General features: G+C 37.5%; 4 protein-coding genes and 1 non-coding gene across 6 annotated transcripts; 3 read left to right on the top strand and 2 right to left on the bottom strand.

The window, feature by feature from the left end:
* Window positions 1-1,170: 1,170 nt before the first annotated feature.
* On the top strand, window positions 1,171-8,716 carry LOC104792774 (ABC transporter B family member 6). The gene is made up of 11 exons (XM_087454594.1): window positions 1,171-1,944; window positions 2,813-2,867; window positions 2,983-3,158; window positions 3,277-3,477; window positions 3,986-4,245; window positions 4,350-4,660; window positions 4,780-5,000; window positions 5,096-5,436; window positions 5,606-6,390; window positions 6,483-6,724; window positions 7,019-8,716. The coding sequence occupies exons 1-11, from the start codon at window positions 1,543-1,545 to the stop codon at window positions 8,246-8,248; spliced, it is 4,224 nt and encodes a 1,407-aa protein (XP_087310720.1). The 5' UTR covers window positions 1,171-1,542; the 3' UTR covers window positions 8,249-8,716.
* Window positions 8,717-8,755: 39 nt separating this feature from the next.
* On the bottom strand, window positions 8,756-10,384 carry LOC104792773 (photosynthetic NDH subunit of lumenal location 1, chloroplastic). Of its 2 annotated transcripts, none has more exons than XM_010518998.3 (8): window positions 10,139-10,384; window positions 9,958-10,039; window positions 9,790-9,894; window positions 9,635-9,708; window positions 9,413-9,535; window positions 9,262-9,333; window positions 9,084-9,180; window positions 8,756-9,001 (listed from the first exon to the last, which is right to left on the bottom strand). In XM_010518998.3, the coding sequence occupies exons 1-8, from the start codon at window positions 10,193-10,195 to the stop codon at window positions 8,898-8,900; spliced, it is 714 nt and encodes a 237-aa protein (XP_010517300.1). In that variant the 5' UTR covers window positions 10,196-10,384; the 3' UTR covers window positions 8,756-8,897. The 2 variants fall into 2 exon arrangements, with proteins under 2 accessions (XP_010517300.1, XP_010517301.1); XM_010518999.3 differs by having other exon boundaries at window positions 9,790-9,882; window positions 10,139-10,333.
* Window positions 10,385-10,456: 72 nt separating this feature from the next.
* LOC104792772 (large ribosomal subunit protein uL23z-like) lies at window positions 10,457-11,777 on the bottom strand. The gene is made up of 4 exons (XM_010518997.3): window positions 11,624-11,777; window positions 11,474-11,521; window positions 10,811-11,174; window positions 10,457-10,720 (listed from the first exon to the last, which is right to left on the bottom strand). The coding sequence occupies exons 2-4, from the start codon at window positions 11,487-11,489 to the stop codon at window positions 10,636-10,638; spliced, it is 465 nt and encodes a 154-aa protein (XP_010517299.1). The 5' UTR covers window positions 11,490-11,521; window positions 11,624-11,777; the 3' UTR covers window positions 10,457-10,635.
* Window positions 11,778-12,512: 735 nt separating this feature from the next.
* LOC104792771 (metal tolerance protein 11-like) lies at window positions 12,513-15,169 on the top strand. The gene is made up of 6 exons (XM_010518995.2): window positions 12,513-13,107; window positions 13,580-13,689; window positions 13,784-14,029; window positions 14,229-14,309; window positions 14,396-14,629; window positions 14,710-15,169. Exons 1-6 carry the CDS (start codon window positions 12,942-12,944, stop codon window positions 15,058-15,060), a joined length of 1,188 nt encoding a protein of 395 aa, XP_010517297.1. The 5' UTR covers window positions 12,513-12,941; the 3' UTR covers window positions 15,061-15,169.
* A 276-nt stretch (window positions 15,170-15,445) lies between these two features.
* Window positions 15,446-15,621, top strand: LOC147942966 (U12 minor spliceosomal RNA). Its single transcript, XR_015560642.1, has one exon. It is a non-coding gene; the product is annotated as a U12 minor spliceosomal RNA (small nuclear RNA).
* The last annotated feature ends 2,334 nt before the right edge of the window (window positions 15,622-17,955 follow it).

Below are 17,955 nucleotides of genomic sequence, written 5' to 3'. Positions count from 1 at the left end.
GATATTCAATTTAAGTGTCCAATGTTTTTATAAAACATGCTGAAGAATGGATGTATAACAACACAAATAGTACCCATTGCGTGTACTACAAAACTATAGTTAGAAAAATCAACGGACTAACCATTATTAGATAAACAATTATACTTGACTAGCCAGCTAGCTACAACGTAACAACTATAATTAGAAGGAACAGCGAAATTATGTGTTTTAAAAAACAGAGACTGTTTCATTAAAATTTGTCAACAAAAGACATTTTTTAAAAAAAAGGCCTAATCTCAATTATAAAGGTCCAGTTCCAACCAAACTATATACTACTAATAAAGATATGTTAATTAGCAGTTTTGGTAAAGTGGGTTTAAATTAGCAAGAAAAAAGGGAACAGATCAAATGAACTGGCAGCAGAGAAAAAAGAAGAAGCTCCCATGCTGCCTCAATGATACCCTGACCTGCCCCCTCCACTGGGGTAATGCTAACCTCACTTGTAGTAGCACTCTTCTCTTTCATCACCCGCACTTTCTTCTTCTAACGTTAACACTTAACACAGATCACAGCTAGCTGTTGTCTCATTCTTCACGGCACACCAACCAACATGCACATTTCTCAAGTCTTTATTTACTTACTTAAATCAATCTACTACTATTTCTGGGTATTTCATTTGTAATTTCCTAACTGTTACATGAGGTTTTAGTCTTGCTATTATTTTAACCTTTTTGAAGTATACAAGAAAGAGAAGTAAGTATCATCGAAGGAAGATCTCGTGATCTTTTTATATGCGTATGTGGTTTAGTTGGAGCACGAATAATGTAACTTTTTAAAGACAAATCAAAAATTGAAACAACAATTCAGTAACGTCAGTGGACACGACAAGGACGTTGGTAAATGTTGGGGGATATATTGCAGCAGTGCGATCTGGTCCAGTATATAAAGAAGAACGTCCCACTCATATTTGAGCATAACTAGAGAGTTGACAGTTTGATCTGTGACTATTCCTTCTTTAGGTCTGTCTACCTTACTTACTAAATCATTATTTTTCGTATACTAAATTACAAAGGTAGAAATAATTTTAGTAACAATTAAACCATACTCAAAACTACTCGTCGCCGCAGTTGACCGTACGTTAGCATCCTCTCTGGTGTTTACTATATACTTTTTTGTTTTAATTAGTTGTTCAAATTAAGAATGTGTTTTATAAAAAATAAATTTGTGTAAACATCAGGTGACATATGCATAAAAGACTTGTCTGTCATTCACTTTTCTTTTTTTCTTCTTCTTCTTCATTCACGAAAACCCAAAAAATACAACAAATATAACTTTTTTTTTTCAAAAACAAATAAAAACAAAGATAAAAAAAATATATATCACCGGAAACGATTTTATCGGCGATTCCAAGACTTTTCCAACCTTGTAAAAGCTTTAAAGCAGATCCGGTGACCAAAAAAATTCAAAATCAAAGCTAAAACTTTTTAGGGTTTTCTTTAATCCAGGAGACGGAGGTGATATTTAATTCCTCCCCCCCCCCCGTCGCCGTCGTGTACAGCTAAGATGATGATTTCCAGAGGTTTGTTTGGTTGGTCTCCGCCGCATATACAACCGTTAACTCCTGTCTCTGAGGTTTCCGAGCCTCCTGAGTCTCCTTCTCCTTACCTCCATCCTGGTGCTGAGAACGGTGGTACGGGTACGGCGACGCAAGCAGAGGATGAGGAAGATATGGAGGAGCCTGAGGAGATGGAGCCTCCTCCTGCTGCTGTTCCTTTCTCTCAGCTCTTTGCTTGTGCTGATCGTTTTGATTGGGTTCTTATGGTTTTTGGATCCCTTGCTGCTGCTGCTCATGGTACTGCGCTTATTGTCTACTTGCATTACTTCGCCAAAATTGTTCACGTCCTTGCCCTCCCCAGTGAATCCGATCACCGGATTACTGATGATCAGTTCAATCGCCTTTTCGAGGTACGTGTCCATACGCCTTTTGTTGGGTTTTTACAAAAATTCCTAATTTTGGTAGCTAAGTGAGCTTGGGGGATATGGAATTGGAGCTGGTTAATGTGCTTTATGATTAGCCTGCCTTGTTGGAAGCTTATGAAGTTTTAGTATTTAGTTTTGGGATATGTAACCGAACGAAATTTTGGAACTTTACTTTCTCCTTCCGAGCGGGATTGTAATTTTAGTGGTTTGACACATTAGGGTTAAGTTATCTACTTGCGAGGAGGTTCTTGAACATCTGGTAGTGAGGTTAACATTACAGGGGCTGTTATCTCCACAAGGTTTGTGGTCATAATAAATGTATTAGGTCAAGAAGTGGAATAATTAATTGAGCTATGACTTGTCTTCTTTTACATGTAGTATCTTTAGCATTGATATGATTTATCCTTTCATGATTTAGCTTCTCTTTGAGGTTGTGAAATTCTCTGATTATTTTGCCTTACATGTGTCAACTTTGTGAATATGCATATCGGCTTGTTAGTGGGTTTTCTACTGCATGATTTATTTGGAGGACTAGTAAGTATAGTGGTTTTCATGTACTTGCTGCTTCTAAATTGTGTATCAACCTGGAAACCAGCTGTTTTTAACTTAGCTGGGAAGCCTATTTTGAAAACCTCTTCTTGTACTCAAATTCATGCTCAATAGAAGACAACCCTTTTTCCAAGTCTATGCTTTCGTTTTTCTCACCTCTAAGGATTTCTATGTATGGTCTTCTGGATGCCCATTTTTTATTCGAGGTTTATCTGTTTACAAGCTAGTTTATCTGGATTCATGAAACACTGGCACCAATCCTGAAATAATGTGCCCGTCTAAGTTACTGATACCCTTTGTGCAGCTTTCGCTGACTATTGTATACATCGCTGGAGGTGTTTTCATATCTGGTTGGATTGGTAAGTTCACCTTTGCTGAAATCCTTACATTTTATAATATAGTTGTTTCCTTCTTTCTTCCACTGCAATGATGCTACTATTCGTCACCATAATTAAGTGTCCTTTTTTTTTATAGAGGTCTCTTGCTGGATACTGACAGGAGAGAGGCAGACTGCTGTGATCAGGTCAAAGTATGTACAAGTACTACTAAATCAGGATATGAGTTTCTTTGATACATATGGGAATAACGGGGATATAGTGAGCCAAGTGCTGAGTGATGTCCTACTCATTCAGTCAGCTCTAAGCGAAAAAGTATGTTTTACCTTCAAAATCCGGTTTTTTCAAATTCGCGAGTTGCATATCTTTATTTTTGTAAGGAATGATACATCTTCTGGCACTTCCTCAATCTTTTTGATCATGGACATTGCAGGTTGGGAATTACATTCATAACATGGCAACATTTATCAGTGGTCTTATTATTGGTTTTGTTAACTGCTGGGAAATTGCGCTCATTACGTTAGCAACCGGTCCTTTCATTGTTGCTGCTGGAGGCATATCTAATATATTTCTTCACAGACTTGCTGAAAATATTCAAGATGCATATGCTGAAGCAGCCAGCATTGCTGAACAGGTATTCAAATTTTTGGTTTATCTTTTCAAAATATTGCAATTTGATTGATGAATTATGTTGCAAGCATTAAATGACATGTTTCCGATAATGACAATGATGTTTAAGCATTGGAGTTGTAACAGAGACTTCTGTGACTTGTGAGCATCAAAGTTGAATTTCGCTGTGCAAAGTTTGATATCTTTTACTGTTCTCTTATTTGTAATCAAAACTTGTGTGAAGTTCAGATTAGGCAGAATATGCGGGTTAGAATGTATATAGACAGGTCGGACTTTTTTTTTGTTACTTATCTTGGTTTAGTGTAATTATTCTTAGCATCCGTAACTTGAACTTTTCATATTGGATGCATGGTAATTACACACCTGCTAGTCTGTCTTATGAGTACAAGTTCTTCTGAAACACATCCCCTACTGGTCCATATTCTGAGTTTTTTCTTTCTGGTTAGTTTACCGTGTCAGAACACATCTGAATTTTTTTTAAACGCTTAAAAGAGTTTATTCTTTATGTGCAGGCGGTCTCTTACGTTAGGACTTTGTGTGCTTTTACGAATGAAACTCTTGCAAAATACTCTTATGCAACTTCTCTCCAAGCAACTCTGAGATATGGTATATTGATTAGTCTTGTGCAAGGACTCGGACTTGGATTTACTTATGGGCTTGCTATATGTTCATGTGCTATGCAACTTTGGATTGGTCGGTTCTTTGTTATTCATCATAGAGCAAACGGTGGAGAAATCATAACAGCCCTTTTTGCTGTTATTTTAAGTGGGCTGTAAGCTTCAGATTTTCTACTTTTACTGCTTTTATCTTCTTTTCTTTTCACCAGTGTCTGGATACACAATTTTTTGCTAATTGTATTCATACTGTGCTGTGCAGGGGTTTGAATCAAGCAGCTACAAACTTTTATTCATTTGATCAGGGAAGAATTGCGGCGTATAGGCTTTTTGAGATGATAAGTCGTTCATCCTCGGGGACTAATCAAGAGGGAACTATTCTGTCTGCTGTTCAAGGAAATATCGAGTTTCGGAATGTATATTTCAGCTATTTGTCACGACCTGAAATTCCAATCTTGAGTGGATTTTACCTGACTGTGCCGGCTAAAAAAGCTGTTGCACTTGTTGGTAGAAATGGTTCTGGAAAAAGCAGTATCATTCCTCTCATGGAACGGTTTTATGATCCTACACTAGGTACTATGATGTGTGATTTAAGATGTATCAGTTTTTTTAGTAATAATCATTCCTTTGGATACTCACCTGCGACGGAGACCATTATTAACTAATTAGATTTGTGGGTTTATCTTATACAGGAGAAGTTCTACTTGATGGGGAAAATATTAAAAATTTAAAATTAGAGTGGCTGAGAAGCCAAATAGGCCTGGTGACACAGGAACCTGCCTTGCTTAGTCTGAGCATAAGAGAGAATATTGCATATGGCCGAGATGCTACTCTGGATCAGATAGAGGAAGCAGCTAAAAAAGCTCATGCACACACATTTATCAGCTCACTTGAAAAAGGATATGAAACTCAGGTAACTATCCACTGAAAATTTTGTAATTATGAGTATATATTTTTGGTGCTTCTATTAGCATTTTATAATTTGAAAATGACTTGTTTGTCTTTTAGGTTGGGAAGACTGGTTTAACCTTGACGGAGGAGCAAAAAATAAAACTATCAATTGCTAGAGCTGTACTCTTAGATCCAACAATTCTCTTGCTTGACGAGGTCACTGGAGGACTAGACTTTGAAGCTGAAAGAGTTGTCCAAGAAGCTCTTGATCTTCTAATGTTAGGACGGTCGACCATAATAATAGCCCGACGACTAAGTCTTATAAGAAATGCTGACTATATTGCTGTAATGGAGGAGGGTCAGCTACTTGAAATGGGTACACATGATGAATTAATCAACCTTGGTAATTTGTATGCTGAGCTTCTGAAGTGTGAGGAAGCAACAAAGCTACCCAGACGGTAGGATTCTCCAGCCAAGACCATATATATATCTAACAACTTGTCAATTCTGTTGTGTAGTTCAGTCATGTGGTATATATATTTGTCAGGCTGCTTTTGATTTGTAATGATCTGTGTAAGGGTGAACTCTGATGATTATACTTGTTTGTGGAACTCTTCTGACTTGCAGGATGCCAGTTAGGAACTACAAAGATTCTGCTGCGTTCCAGGTGGAGAGGGATTCCTCAGCTGGCCTTGGCCCCCAAGAGCCATCATCGCCTAAAATGGCCAAGTCTCCATCTCTTCAGAGAGGTCATAATGTTTTCCGTTCCCAGGAACTGTGCTTTAATAGTGAAGAATCACCCAATGATCATAGCCCTACACCAGAGAAAATGGGAGAAAATGGCTCTTCGTTGGATGTTGGTGATAAGGAACCAACCATCAAAAGGCAAGATAGTTTCGAGATGCGGTTACCGGAACTACCAAAAATTGATGTTCAGGGTCCACAACGTCAGAAATCAAATGGTTCAGATCTTGAGTCCCCTATATCACCCCTTTTGATATCAGATCCCCAAAACGAGCGCTCCCATTCACAGACTTTTAGCCGCCCTCTTGGTCATTCGGATGACACTTCAGCAAATTATAAGGTGGCCAAGGATGGTCAACATAAGGAGTCACCTTCATTTTGGAGGTTGGCACAGCTTAGTTTTCCAGAGTGGCTATATGCTGTATTAGGGAGTATTGGTGCTGCCATCTTTGGTTCATTCAATCCTCTTCTAGCTTATGTAATTGCATTAGTAGTGACGACATACTATGAGAGCACGGGAAGCCACCTGCGTGAGGAGGTTAACAAGTGGTGCTTGATCATTGCCTGCATGGGAATAGTGACAGTTGTTGCCAATTTCTTGCAGCATTTCTACTTCGGTATTATGGGGGAGAAAATGACTGAGAGAGTGCGGCGGATGATGTTCTCAGGTACTACAATACTTTTCTCCAGTGTTTAACTCACTTCACTACGCATTGCTACTTTGAGTTGCTTGGTTCATTAATTTTCTCTTATGTGACAGCGATGCTGCGTAATGAAGTTGGATGGTATGACGAAGAAGACAACAGTCCAGATACATTATCCATGCGCCTAGCAAATGATGCCACTTTTGTCCGAGCCGCATTCAGCAACAGGCTTTCGATATTTATTCAGGATAGTTTTGCTGTTATTGTTGCCATTCTTATTGGATTGCTGCTCGGTTGGCGCCTGGCCCTTGTTGCATTGGCGACTTTGCCAGTACTTACTCTTTCTGCCATTGCCCAGGTTTGTTTCTTTTCTTCAGTGTTCCCCAATAATCCTTATGTTACTGTCTAGATGACCGTTTGAAGTTGTTTTCATATGTCTCTTTGTCCCAATTCCGGTTTAGTTGTTGCATGCATCCCTCTGTGAAAATGTGTTTCTAATTTTTGCAATAGATTTCCAGTTCAAGTAGCGATTTAAGATGTGAATTTTCCTATTTACGTCATTTGGTCGTCTCATCGTCATGCACTTAGCTTGGAAGTCTTTGTCTGTTCTGCAAGTGCTGGTTTCTAATAACCCTTAAAATAAAAATTTCAGAAACTTTGGCTTGGTGGATTCTCAAAGGGCATCCAGGAGATGCATCGAAAGGCGTCTTTAGTTCTTGAGGATGCTGTCAGAAACATATATACTGTTGTTGCTTTCTGTGCCGGTAACAAGGTGATGGAACTCTACAGACTGCAACTCCAGCGTATACTCAGGCAGAGCTTTTTCCACGGGATGGCTATTGGCTTTGCGTTTGGCTTCTCACAGTTTCTTCTCTTCGCCTGTAATGCACTCCTCCTGTGGTACACAGCGTTATCAGTAGACCGCAGATATATGAAGTTATCTACAGCTCTAACCGAGTACATGGTCTTCTCTTTTGCTACATTTGCCCTTGTCGAGCCATTCGGGCTAGCACCTTACATTCTCAAGCGCCGTAGATCTCTCGCTTCAGTTTTTGAAATCATAGATCGAGTTCCTACAATCGAACCTGATGATACCTCAGCTCTTAGTCCGCCTAATGTCTATGGAAGCATTGAATTAAAAAACATCGACTTCTGCTACCCAACCCGCCCAGAAGTGTTAGTACTAAGCAACTTCAGTCTCAAAGTCAATGGGGGACAAACTATAGCTGTGGTTGGTGTTTCTGGGTCTGGAAAGAGCACAATAATATCATTGATCGAGAGATACTATGACCCAGTTGCTGGTCAGGTCATGTTAGATGGGCGAGACTTGAAGTCATATAATTTGAGATGGTTAAGAAGCCATATGGGTCTGATTCAACAGGAACCCATAATCTTTTCCACGACGATCAGAGAAAACATTATATATGCGAGGCATAACGCGAGTGAAGCTGAGATGAAGGAAGCAGCAAGAATTGCAAATGCCCACCATTTTATCAGCAGCTTACCTCACGGTTACGACACACATATCGGGATGAGAGGTGTTGAACTTACCCAAGGACAGAAACAGAGAATCGCAATAGCTCGGGTAGTGCTGAAGAATGCTCCTATATTGTTGATTGACGAAGCAAGTTCATCTATTGAATCTGAGTCGAGCCGTGTTGTGCAGGAAGCTCTTGATACTCTGATAATGGGGAACAAAACAACCATTCTGATAGCGCATAGAGTAGCGATGATGAGACATGTGGATAATATTGTGGTTCTCAATGGAGGCAAAATAGTAGAGGAAGGTACACATGATACTTTAGCGGCAAAGAACGGATTGTATGTCCGTTTAATGCAACCACATTTTGGCAAGAATCTACGGCGGCATCAACTGATCTAGAGAGATTGGACTTCTGTCCCTAATCGAGATTAGTTCAGTCACATACCAACCATCATGTGACATGCCACGGGATAATGTTATTGGATGCGGTTACAGGACATAACTTGCGTCTGATCAAAGGCTTATAGTCCGGGATGAGACCAAATGAGGAGAAGTTGTACAACCACGGTTAGATTCTGTAAGCAAACTAGGAGCTTGTAGACGTTTAGATTCCCTTAATTCTTTCACGAGACTAAGCAATGAAGGAGTAGGACTGTGTATTTATGCATTGCTTGGTCTCTATGGTATATCGATTTGTTTATTGAAACTGACAATTAGAGGTAATTTATTTGCTGAGGTTTGTTATTTTTTTGTTGCTGTTGTGAGTGATTTAGGTGGAGAAATGTGTAATGGTTAGGAAGAAAGTGAACAAATGTGTCTGTTTTTGTAAATACATCATATCCATTTTTATTTCCAAGTTTGATTGAATTATTGAGCCTACTCAGAATCTAACTCACAAAGTCACAATACCAAAAACATCGTTGTAGTTGCAGAGAATATGAAAATATTCATATTGTTATCTACTACAGACAATTTTGTAACCACAAGAGTGAGAAAGATAGATAGGACTCCTATCATAGGAGTAAACATAAGATGTTTCTTGTGTTTGTCAAATCTCAAGGATCTTCAAAGAGTCAGCTACAACTTGAAGCTGCTTTTTCACTTTCCTCCACCTCCTCTCGTTTGCTCCAACTATGAGTGTGTAGTACCTGTCTGCAAATATCATATCAACCAAACACGTTCAGTCCCTCACTATCTTTTCCCATTGATGATTTTTATTATAATCTATGCTTACTGTTTCCAACTGCCACTGTTGCAAAGGAAGTGGTTGCATAGATGGGAGTTCTTAGTCCATACTCAAACGTGTAATAGTTCCTTCCATTCTCCACCCTCTGCGTTTTCATCTTTTATTTGTTTATAAAGATCCAATCTCTCAAAACTTCGATGATTCTATAAATTGTTAACAATCTGACCTCTTTCATATCGTAGATGGTAGCTACTTGGTTTGGTGCTGCATACTTATGCTTCACTAGATCATAAACCACCTGATGAACATATAAGAATGATGAACTAATCTTAAATTTACATATAGAGAAGAGAGGGAGTAAGATGTGCAATACACACCTCTTCCATAGGACCTACTTCACGGATGTCATTTTTCTCTGTTGGTATGAACCTGACCCGAACATTCTGCAGTTGTAGGTATCTATCTTTGAAGGCTGAATCATGTGCCCTGAAGTCAAATTCCTATACAGTTTGCCCGGAACAAGATCATGTCAAAGCTTATTCATTTACGTTTCATATATCCTTACAACAACAAAGGAAACAAAGCCATAGCTTACCCACCCTCCAGTCTGATGGGTAATAATAAGAATACCCGTCTTCTCTATCCACAAAAGCCGAGTAGCTTTTTGGTATCTCTGCAAACATCATATGAGTTACATGACCGATAAAAGTTATGCTTTTGGTCCTCAGAGAATGCAGAAGAGAGAAAAACTTACCTTCAGCAAGAAGCAAAGTTGCTGGAATTGAAGTTGCCACTAAGGTTCCTACCCCAACAAGAGCTTGCCTTCTATCCCAAGTGTTTCCGCTGCCTTTTTGGTAAGCTATTGAACTTATTAATAAATCATTCCACCTAAGTCAATGTCAAGAAGAGTTTAGTTTCTCACTATTCTCCGAGGGGTCAACCTTGTCACCGGATGATAATAAACAACAAGCTTTGAGTGATGGATTTGGACTGAGTATCTGTGTCTGGTAAGAAAATGAATCAATGTATCAATGAACCATAAACATTTTCATTCTTCAGAAATCGAGATAAAGTAGAATCAGAACAGTATTATTATTATTAACCTTGTGGGAGATAGTTGGTGAGACACCATAGCGTATTGACAGTGAAGAGACTGCCATAATGGCTACAATTCACAAGACTGTAGATGATCAATGAACATTGCCTTAGTGTTCTGTGTGGATAAGAGATTTCTAATTTTTCGTCATTTTCTGAGTTCTCCATTCATTTAACGTGGATAAATGGATAATGAAAGATCCAAACAAACATGTGGTTACAGATGGGTTTTAAAGACCATCCACCCACCGGTTAGAGAAGAGGCTACATTGGCATGATGACAGTTTAGGTGTTTTGTTGTGAGAGTTTAATGATGAGATTAGTCATCAGCGAAAAACATAGAACTTGAATTCAAAAATAAACTGCAACATGAATGTATTGTAAAACGTTTTTGCTCCAAATACTACAAATACCATATAATGGTAATAATATTTTAAAGCAAAACTGAGACTACAAGAGACAAAAACCACAAGTCTGATTTGATAATTGCAGAGATAGATCAAACTTAGATGATGCCTATTTTGTTAGCAACATCCAAAGCGTCGTAGTCAGGTGTAAGCCTCACGTAAGCCTTCTTGGTTCCATCAGGCCTGCAGCAAATAAACATAACATTGTGTCAAAATAAATTACACACAATCAAACTCACAATAGGCTTTTAAGAAAAGTCTCGTTGAAGTTACCTGATGAGGGTGTTGACCTTCTTAGTCTGGATGTCATACATCTTCTTAACAGCATCCTTAATCTTCTTTTTGTCAGCACGGATGTCAACAATGAAGACAAGAGTGTTGTTGTCTTCAATCTTCTTCATCGCAGATTCAGTGGTGAGTGGGTACTTAAGGATTTGGTAATGATCCAACTTGTTCCTTGGAGTAGCACTGATTCTGTCATACTTAGGGTTTCTAGGCAAGGTAAGAGTCTTTGGCCTGTGGAAGGTGACCTTAGTCCTAACCTTCTTGTCCTTCTTCTTGAAGGTTTGACCAGATTTCACAGCCTTTGCCGCCTTCAATGCCTTAGCCTTGGGATCGGCCTTCTTCGTAGTATCAACTGCATTACATCACATAGAGATTAAGCAACTTAGTACAACTTTATAAGTACAACAACAACAAAACTACATTTGCTTCAACATCAGGACCAAATGAATACATCTACATATCATGTTCACTTCTATACATGGAAACTCCAAAAATCAATTCGATTCATGATTACTCCAAAAATCTAACGAAGGTTAAGCTAATCAAGAACACTGGAAGCAAAGCTGAAGTCTAGTAAAAGATTCAAATCTAACATGTTCAAGTAATGATTCAATACGGAATCTGGTTATCAATGAAAAAAAATAATCGTACCTTTAGCCGGAGACATGGCTTAGAGTGATTCTTGTTCAGACTCGAAATCTGTAAAAACCCAGAAAACCGAACTCAGTATAACAAATCAAGAAATGAAATGTAAGAAAGATTTGGAGCTCAGTGTCAAGAAAGTAGGAGAGACGAACGAACCTGGAGAGGTGAAGGCAGGAAACGGGAAACCCTAGCCACCCGCCGCTTACAAATATATAGTGTGGATAGAAACTGAAACCCTAAACATTATAGATTACTTTGGGCCTTCAATATTGTAAATGGGCCTTAAATGGCAAAAAAAGACTTCAGCTATGAGGCTTCGGCTTGTTTAGAGAGGGATTTATATGAGACGGTGAATTAATCCTTCATCGGATTCAATCATTTTTTTGTGTGTATCCGAGTGAGTGGCAATAGTTTCATTAGGAAAACAATTAGCATAAGATCACTCCACAACTACTTTTGCTTTCAATCAGCTTCTTCAAAAACATGATAAAGAAAAAATTTCTTTTTACAGCTTGAAAGCAATTGAAACTTGAATCTTAGTAGATTTGTGAAGAGTTAAGCTGAGTAAATTAGTAATTAATTACTTGAGCTGAGTATAATCGCCATGGCACATAATAAGCCCGTGAGCAATTGAAGATGAATTCACTGTGAAAAATGTAAATTACTTTGCTTTCAGTGGCATGTTGCTATTGGCGTAAAAAGACGTACAGTTTATATTTGATGTTTATCTTACGTCAAGTTGAAAAAACTTTTGTGTCATCTCTCGCCAATCACAAGTTTTTGCATCTTCTCTCTTTTCTATGGCCTTCTTTGGTTTTTGACTTTCCAAAAATTTTAAACATTAATTAGCACACCAATATATATATATTAGTATTAAATTTATTTAGATGAATTGTTATTAGTCAACTTTTAATCGATCATTGAAAGCATAGAATCTTTGACTAGACCCAAAGAAAACAACGGAAATCTAGAAACTACAGTGTGTATATTGCACATAATATTTACAAGTTCATTCCTTTAAATTTGGCTTCTACTTAGGTTTAAAGGATGACTATGATGATGACTCCCAGTATTCATAGTCATACGTTCATCCATAAAAACAACCTTGTCACGAGGGGTCCTTTAATAGGAGTTCTCATCTCAGCTGTACACGTGTCTATGATGACTCCTCCAATCACGTGCGAGATCCCAAATCCATTGAAAAACCGCCACGTGGAGATTTGTAACAGAGACGTCTCTTTTAACTAAAGAGGGCAGGTCCAAGTATCTCTGTGGAATGTCTACTAACCACAACAGTCCTAGTAGTAAATAGCCTCAATCTTTTTTTCTTATTACCATATTTACCCTCGCCGTCTCTTCAAATTTCCATTATCTTACCCAACACAACACACACAAATTAAATAAACACAGCTTCCGCTCCTCCTCCTCCACAATCTCTCGCCGTCGCCGCCGCCGCAATTCCATCGCCGGAAAAATGGTTGAGCCAGCTATTCCAGATTCCGACGAAGGGATCTCGCTGCTCGAGTTTCACGGTAACGGTGACCGTTCCTGGCAGTTAAATTTCGACGATTTCCAGGTTTCTCCGGCGCACAAGGAGAAGAAGACGCCGAGCAAACTACACAACTGTCTTGGTTGTTTGGGTAATCTTCTTGCTTCTCCACTCCACTCGACATTTCCATTTTCTTATTAGTCTTCTTCTTCTTCTTCTTCTTCTTCTTCAGTTTCATCTTCTACTGTGATAAGAGAATTAATATGTTTTGGGATCTTTTTGTTTACTTTTTTTAGCATCTTTTAGATTCTTAAAATAGATTTTTACTGTTGTTATTGAAGTTGAGATTTTGTGGAATCTTTGATTATTTTTGGATGTTGAAGTGATTGAACATGATTGACTTGTTGTCAGTACTCAGTAGTCTTTTAGCCTGATTTGAAGAAGCTATGGTAACAAAAAAAAAGAATCTTTGCTTTGTTGTTGACAGTAAAGAAAGAGGCTTTTATTTGTTTCTGCTCTATTGGTAAAATTGTGATCTCAATTTAATTAGTGAGAAGAAACTGTAGCTGAATAATGAACTGGGTTTGATCTGAAGCTTATGTATGTCTTTTGAGTTTTCTCAGGTCCGGAAGACAATGTAGCAGATTATTACCAGCAGCAAGTAGAGATGCTTGAAGGCTTTACTGAAATGGATGAACTTGCTGAACGTGGCTTTGTTCCTGGAATGTCAAAGGTTTGATGAGGCTATGCATTTGTTATCAACTATGATGCATTTGGTTCTTGTTAACTGATACTTGTATGAATTTCTCTGTCCTGTGCTCATATAGGAAGAGCAGGATAGTTTGGCTAAAAGCGAGACATTGGCGATTAGAATATCAAACGTTGCAAACATGGTTCTTTTTGTTGCAAAAGTCTATGCTTCTGTCACTAGTGGCTCTTTAGCGATCATTGCCTCCACACTGGACTCTCTTCTTGATCTTCTTTCTGGCTTCATCCTGTGGTTTACCGCCTTCTCTATGCAGACACCGAACCCGTATCAGTATCCCATTGGAAAGAAACGGATGCAACCACTGGTTTGTATCATCCTTTTAAAGACTGATTATATATGCACATTTATTTGTCTTCCATTAGTATATTTCTATTACATGTTATGTTTATAGAATCAGCTTAAGCAAGATTGTTTTGTGCTATCGATTTCTCTGTGCAACTACGACAAGTCTACAAATTTTTTCCTATTTCTCAATATGTGATTCTTGGTTCAAATCCTCTCAGGGAATCCTAGTCTTTGCATCAGTGATGGCAACACTTGGGTTGCAGATTATCTTGGAATCTCTTCGCACAATGTTATCCAGCGTATGTCTGATACTTGATCACCTAGCTTTGGTCTATAGCTTTTTTTTAAAGTCAATACATTATTCATTAAAATCTCTTTCATACAGCACAAGGAGTTCAACCTAACAAAAGAGCAAGAGAGTTGGGTGGTTGGGATCATGCTTTCTGTTACATTGGTCAAACTGCTTCTGGTCCTTTACTGCAGATCATTCACTAACGAGATCGTTAAAGCTTATGCTCAAGATCACTTCTTCGACGTCATCACAAACATCATTGGACTCATTGCAGTAATCCTCGCCAATTACATTGATGATTGGATCGATCCAGTTGGAGCTATCATTGTAAGTTTCCACACTTATAAAAACAGAATCAAGTCTTTTTATCATCCTTGCTGAAAATTGTCTCTTAATTCACCACGCAGCTTGCAATATACACGATTCGTACATGGTCAATGACGGTATTGGAGAACGTGAACTCTCTTGTTGGGAAATCAGCAAGACCAGAGTATCTGCAGAAACTAACTTACCTGTGTTGGAACCACCACAAGGCCATTAGGCACATTGACACAGTGAGGGCTTACACATTTGGATCTCATTATTTTGTGGAGGTTGACATCGTTCTTCCTTCTGACATGCCTCTGCAAATGGCTCACGATATTGGAGAATCGCTGCAAGAGAAGCTCGAGCTGCTAGAGGAGATCGAAAGGGCATTTGTGCATCTTGATTATGAGTACACTCACAAACCCGAGCACGCTAGTAGATCCCACAGTTAGCTTTTTATCTTTTCAAGATGTCTACGTTTCCAAATCTTTACAACTTAAAATCTCCAGTGTATTATTTAGTAGACAATTGTGAGATAAAAGGAATGTATCTTTGTAACTATCTACTTGCGTGTTTCATTTCATTTAGCAACAAGATGCTTTCCCCTACTCACGCACACATATGTTAAATGTACTAGTCTCAAGCAGATGACGTTACTGAAAGAAACCATATTCAGTACAACTTATAAAAAGTCTTAAAACCAAAGTCATGTTGGTTTGACTTTGACGTACATTATTAGAAATAGTTGTTGTAAATTTTGTTCCACATCGGAAAGGTGAGGCGTGTGAGTGCTGTGAAGACTACTATAAAGTATTGAGAGTGGACAACTGGTGAAAATTGCCTTAAACTAATGAGTAAGGAAAACAAAGCGAACGGTGAGAGCCGGTCGCAGCGCCTAATTAAATCGTGAAAACGTTTAAAAAATGGCGCAAGAATTTATGGAAGGGTAAATAGGCTGGTACGAGTGTTGACGCTGCTTACTTTTGCAGAACTCACTTGTGCGGGCCTCCCCCCATCCCCCAATAATCTCCTAGTTCTTAAACCATTTTTTTAACTAAATCATCATCTCATTATTATACACTAGGGATTTGTTTCACGTTTAGGGGCATCAGAACTATAAAGTTTGAATGTAGTTTTGTTTTTATTTCTCTAGAATCATTCATGTTTCTCTACTCTACATTGCTTATCAACCTTTCGAGGGATGTCCAAGTAAAACCACATAATTATAATATATGGATCAGAAGCCGATTATGAAAACTTTTATAAGCGAAGAAGGTTGAAACCGTAGATTTTGTCCATGAAGGTTGAAGCCGATTGGGTGATACTGATGTCTTACATAGACTTTGCAATTGAAACCGTATAACTGAACTGAACTTGTTGTGGGTTACAATTGAGATGAGAGGAGGTTGAAACTGAAACCATAGGTAATGAAACTGAATCGCTAAGTAAAATCCATAATTCAACACTAAAGTGATCGTGGCTTTGTGGGGGTCGATTGGTTTAGGGTTAAGTTCAAACTTAGAGTTGTCGATTCATATGTTTTTACTAATTGTTTTTTTTTGGGAAGAAATCAATTAGCCGATGTGGCACAAATAAAAACGTGAATTCTAGAATGTGATGTGGTTCTTTCTTTGAGCTTTTTTATTTGGTACAATTAAACCGGGAAAATAACCAACTGACCTCTGTGCCCAAATCGTTTTTTCTTCTTCCCATCTCTTTCTCTGACGCCAATTTTCAATTCTTCGTCTGTATATGAAAATTAATTACCAATATGTAAAAATTAAAAAGTTTAAAATACTATATAATATGGTTAGATGAGTTATAAAGAGAATATGTTGGAATTAATAAAACATCATTAAATTTCTACTAACACGGATTAAATCTTATTTTATTATTTCAACACTATTAATATTAGAACATTTGACATAGAAAATCAAGTTGATTTAACTAAGATGGTATAAAATAATTAAATCATTAGGAACAATGTGACTTAATTATATATAAATGACTTATTTAGATATCTTATTTTTTTATAATAATTAAAAATAAAAATTGAATCTCAAACATTAAACAAAACAAACTAAATATAACAAACAAATAGTCATGAAGTATATTGCGGGTTAAAAATTTAATATAAACATTTAGCTGTACAAACAACCGAAAAATTTAGTTATTCCTCTATTTAGAAAACATCTAATATTTAACAAACAAATACAACATAAAATATAAATAATAGTAAAAATTATATGCATGCGGTGTATTGCAAGTTAAAATCTAGTTTTATATATAAATTGTAGGTGTGATTGTTTGTATATGGACGCAAATTAGTCATTTTTGGTTTTTCTGAAATGTTGAATAAATATTAACAAAAAATAAGCAAAACATATGTAAAATATAAGCAAAACATATGTAAAATATAAGCAAAACATAAGAAAATATTTGTAAGTATGTGTTTTATAACACATAAAATAGATTTTTGTTGTCATATTAGCATTTTGTTACTTCAATAAAAATATACTTTTGTATAAAATTTTAATACAAGTTCAACTTTTAAGTGGTTATTTATTTTACTTTCAAACATCTAATACGTTATATAATACTCTATTAATACAAATAAAAGATTAAGAAATATGAAATAAGAAAAATTATAATAAACAAAATATCATTGATTTTTAATATATGTGAAGACAAAGAAGGTGTTGATGAAAACTTCGGTAACCACAATTGAGAATGTTGCTGCTACGCATTCTGTTGAAGACTAATCCTACGCATCGCTTGGAATTGCAATCAGTGTATGTTCGGTCCTCTTCTTCTGTTTCATTCTTTGGACAGTCAGAAGATCGTCTCCGGATGTAGATATTGAAGGTGGTGGTGCTTCTGCTGAGTTAATCATTGAAGACGAAAATGAAGATTATGAGTTTGCTTCTGAAGACGACGGAGACGGAGACGACGACAATGCATCTACGGAGGCTCTCTTCAGATCTTCACGAGACCACTTTCTCTTGTTCCAGTACGTCCCCAAGACTTCCCATTCCCATACAATAGGGAATGTGGATATGTTTTGGGGAATTCGACCCGAGGGTGATCCCCTATCCAACATCGCTTGCCTGCATGCCTTTCACCTCACGTGTATGAGCAGCTGCGATTTGGCTAGCGGATGTCCTTTAGACGTGTATCGTAGTTATAAATTAATTTTCTTAGGACCTTTATTGCATAGTCTTACAAGCTTTGGTTTTTTCTTTGGAGTTACTAAGTTAAATCAATATATTTTATTTTGGCATATGAAATACTGAGTTAAACTAACACTTAATTAACTTTAAAATACTATTGAGTTAAATTTAGGGAGC

The sequence above is a fragment of the Camelina sativa genome, chromosome 6 (genome assembly GCF_030686135.1).
Source record: "Camelina sativa cultivar CO46 ecotype springtype chromosome 6, ASM3068613v1".
Classification (NCBI taxonomy): domain Eukaryota; kingdom Viridiplantae; phylum Streptophyta; class Magnoliopsida; order Brassicales; family Brassicaceae; genus Camelina; species Camelina sativa.
This window is presented reverse-complemented; position numbering and strand designations above follow the sequence as displayed.

What these genes read in the sequence shown, in the direction of transcription:
- LOC104792772 (XM_010518997.3), bottom strand. An exon ending in AAGGTCAACACCCTCATCAG is followed by an intron (nt 10,721 to 10,810) that starts GTAACTTCAACG and finishes TATTTGCTGCAG; the next exon opens with GCCTGATGGAACCAAGAAGG.
- LOC104792771 (XM_010518995.2), top strand. Translation starts at nt 12,942, where the DNA reads ATGGTTGAGCCAGCTATTCCAGATTCCGACGAAGGGATCTCGCTGCTC. An exon ending in AGAAACGGATGCAACCACTG is followed by an intron (nt 14,030 to 14,228) that starts GTTTGTATCATC and finishes AAATCCTCTCAG; the next exon opens with GGAATCCTAGTCTTTGCATC. An exon ending in ATCCAGTTGGAGCTATCATT is followed by an intron (nt 14,630 to 14,709) that starts GTAAGTTTCCAC and finishes TTCACCACGCAG; the next exon opens with CTTGCAATATACACGATTCG.
- LOC104792774 (XM_087454594.1), top strand. Translation starts at nt 1,543, where the DNA reads ATGATGATTTCCAGAGGTTTGTTTGGTTGGTCTCCGCCGCATATACAA. An exon ending in GCTGTTATTTTAAGTGGGCT is followed by an intron (nt 4,246 to 4,349) that starts GTAAGCTTCAGA and finishes TGTGCTGTGCAG; the next exon opens with GGGTTTGAATCAAGCAGCTA. An exon ending in GCAACAAAGCTACCCAGACG is followed by an intron (nt 5,437 to 5,605) that starts GTAGGATTCTCC and finishes TCTGACTTGCAG; the next exon opens with GATGCCAGTTAGGAACTACA.
- LOC104792773 (XM_010518998.3), bottom strand. Translation starts at nt 10,195, where the DNA reads ATGGCAGTCTCTTCACTGTCAATACGCTATGGTGTCTCACCAACTATC. An exon ending in GGTTGACCCCTCGGAGAATA is followed by an intron (nt 9,895 to 9,957) that starts GTGAGAAACTAA and finishes TAAGTTCAATAG; the next exon opens with CTTACCAAAAAGGCAGCGGA. An exon ending in AACTTTGCTTCTTGCTGAAG is followed by an intron (nt 9,709 to 9,789) that starts GTAAGTTTTTCT and finishes TGATGTTTGCAG; the next exon opens with AGATACCAAAAAGCTACTCG.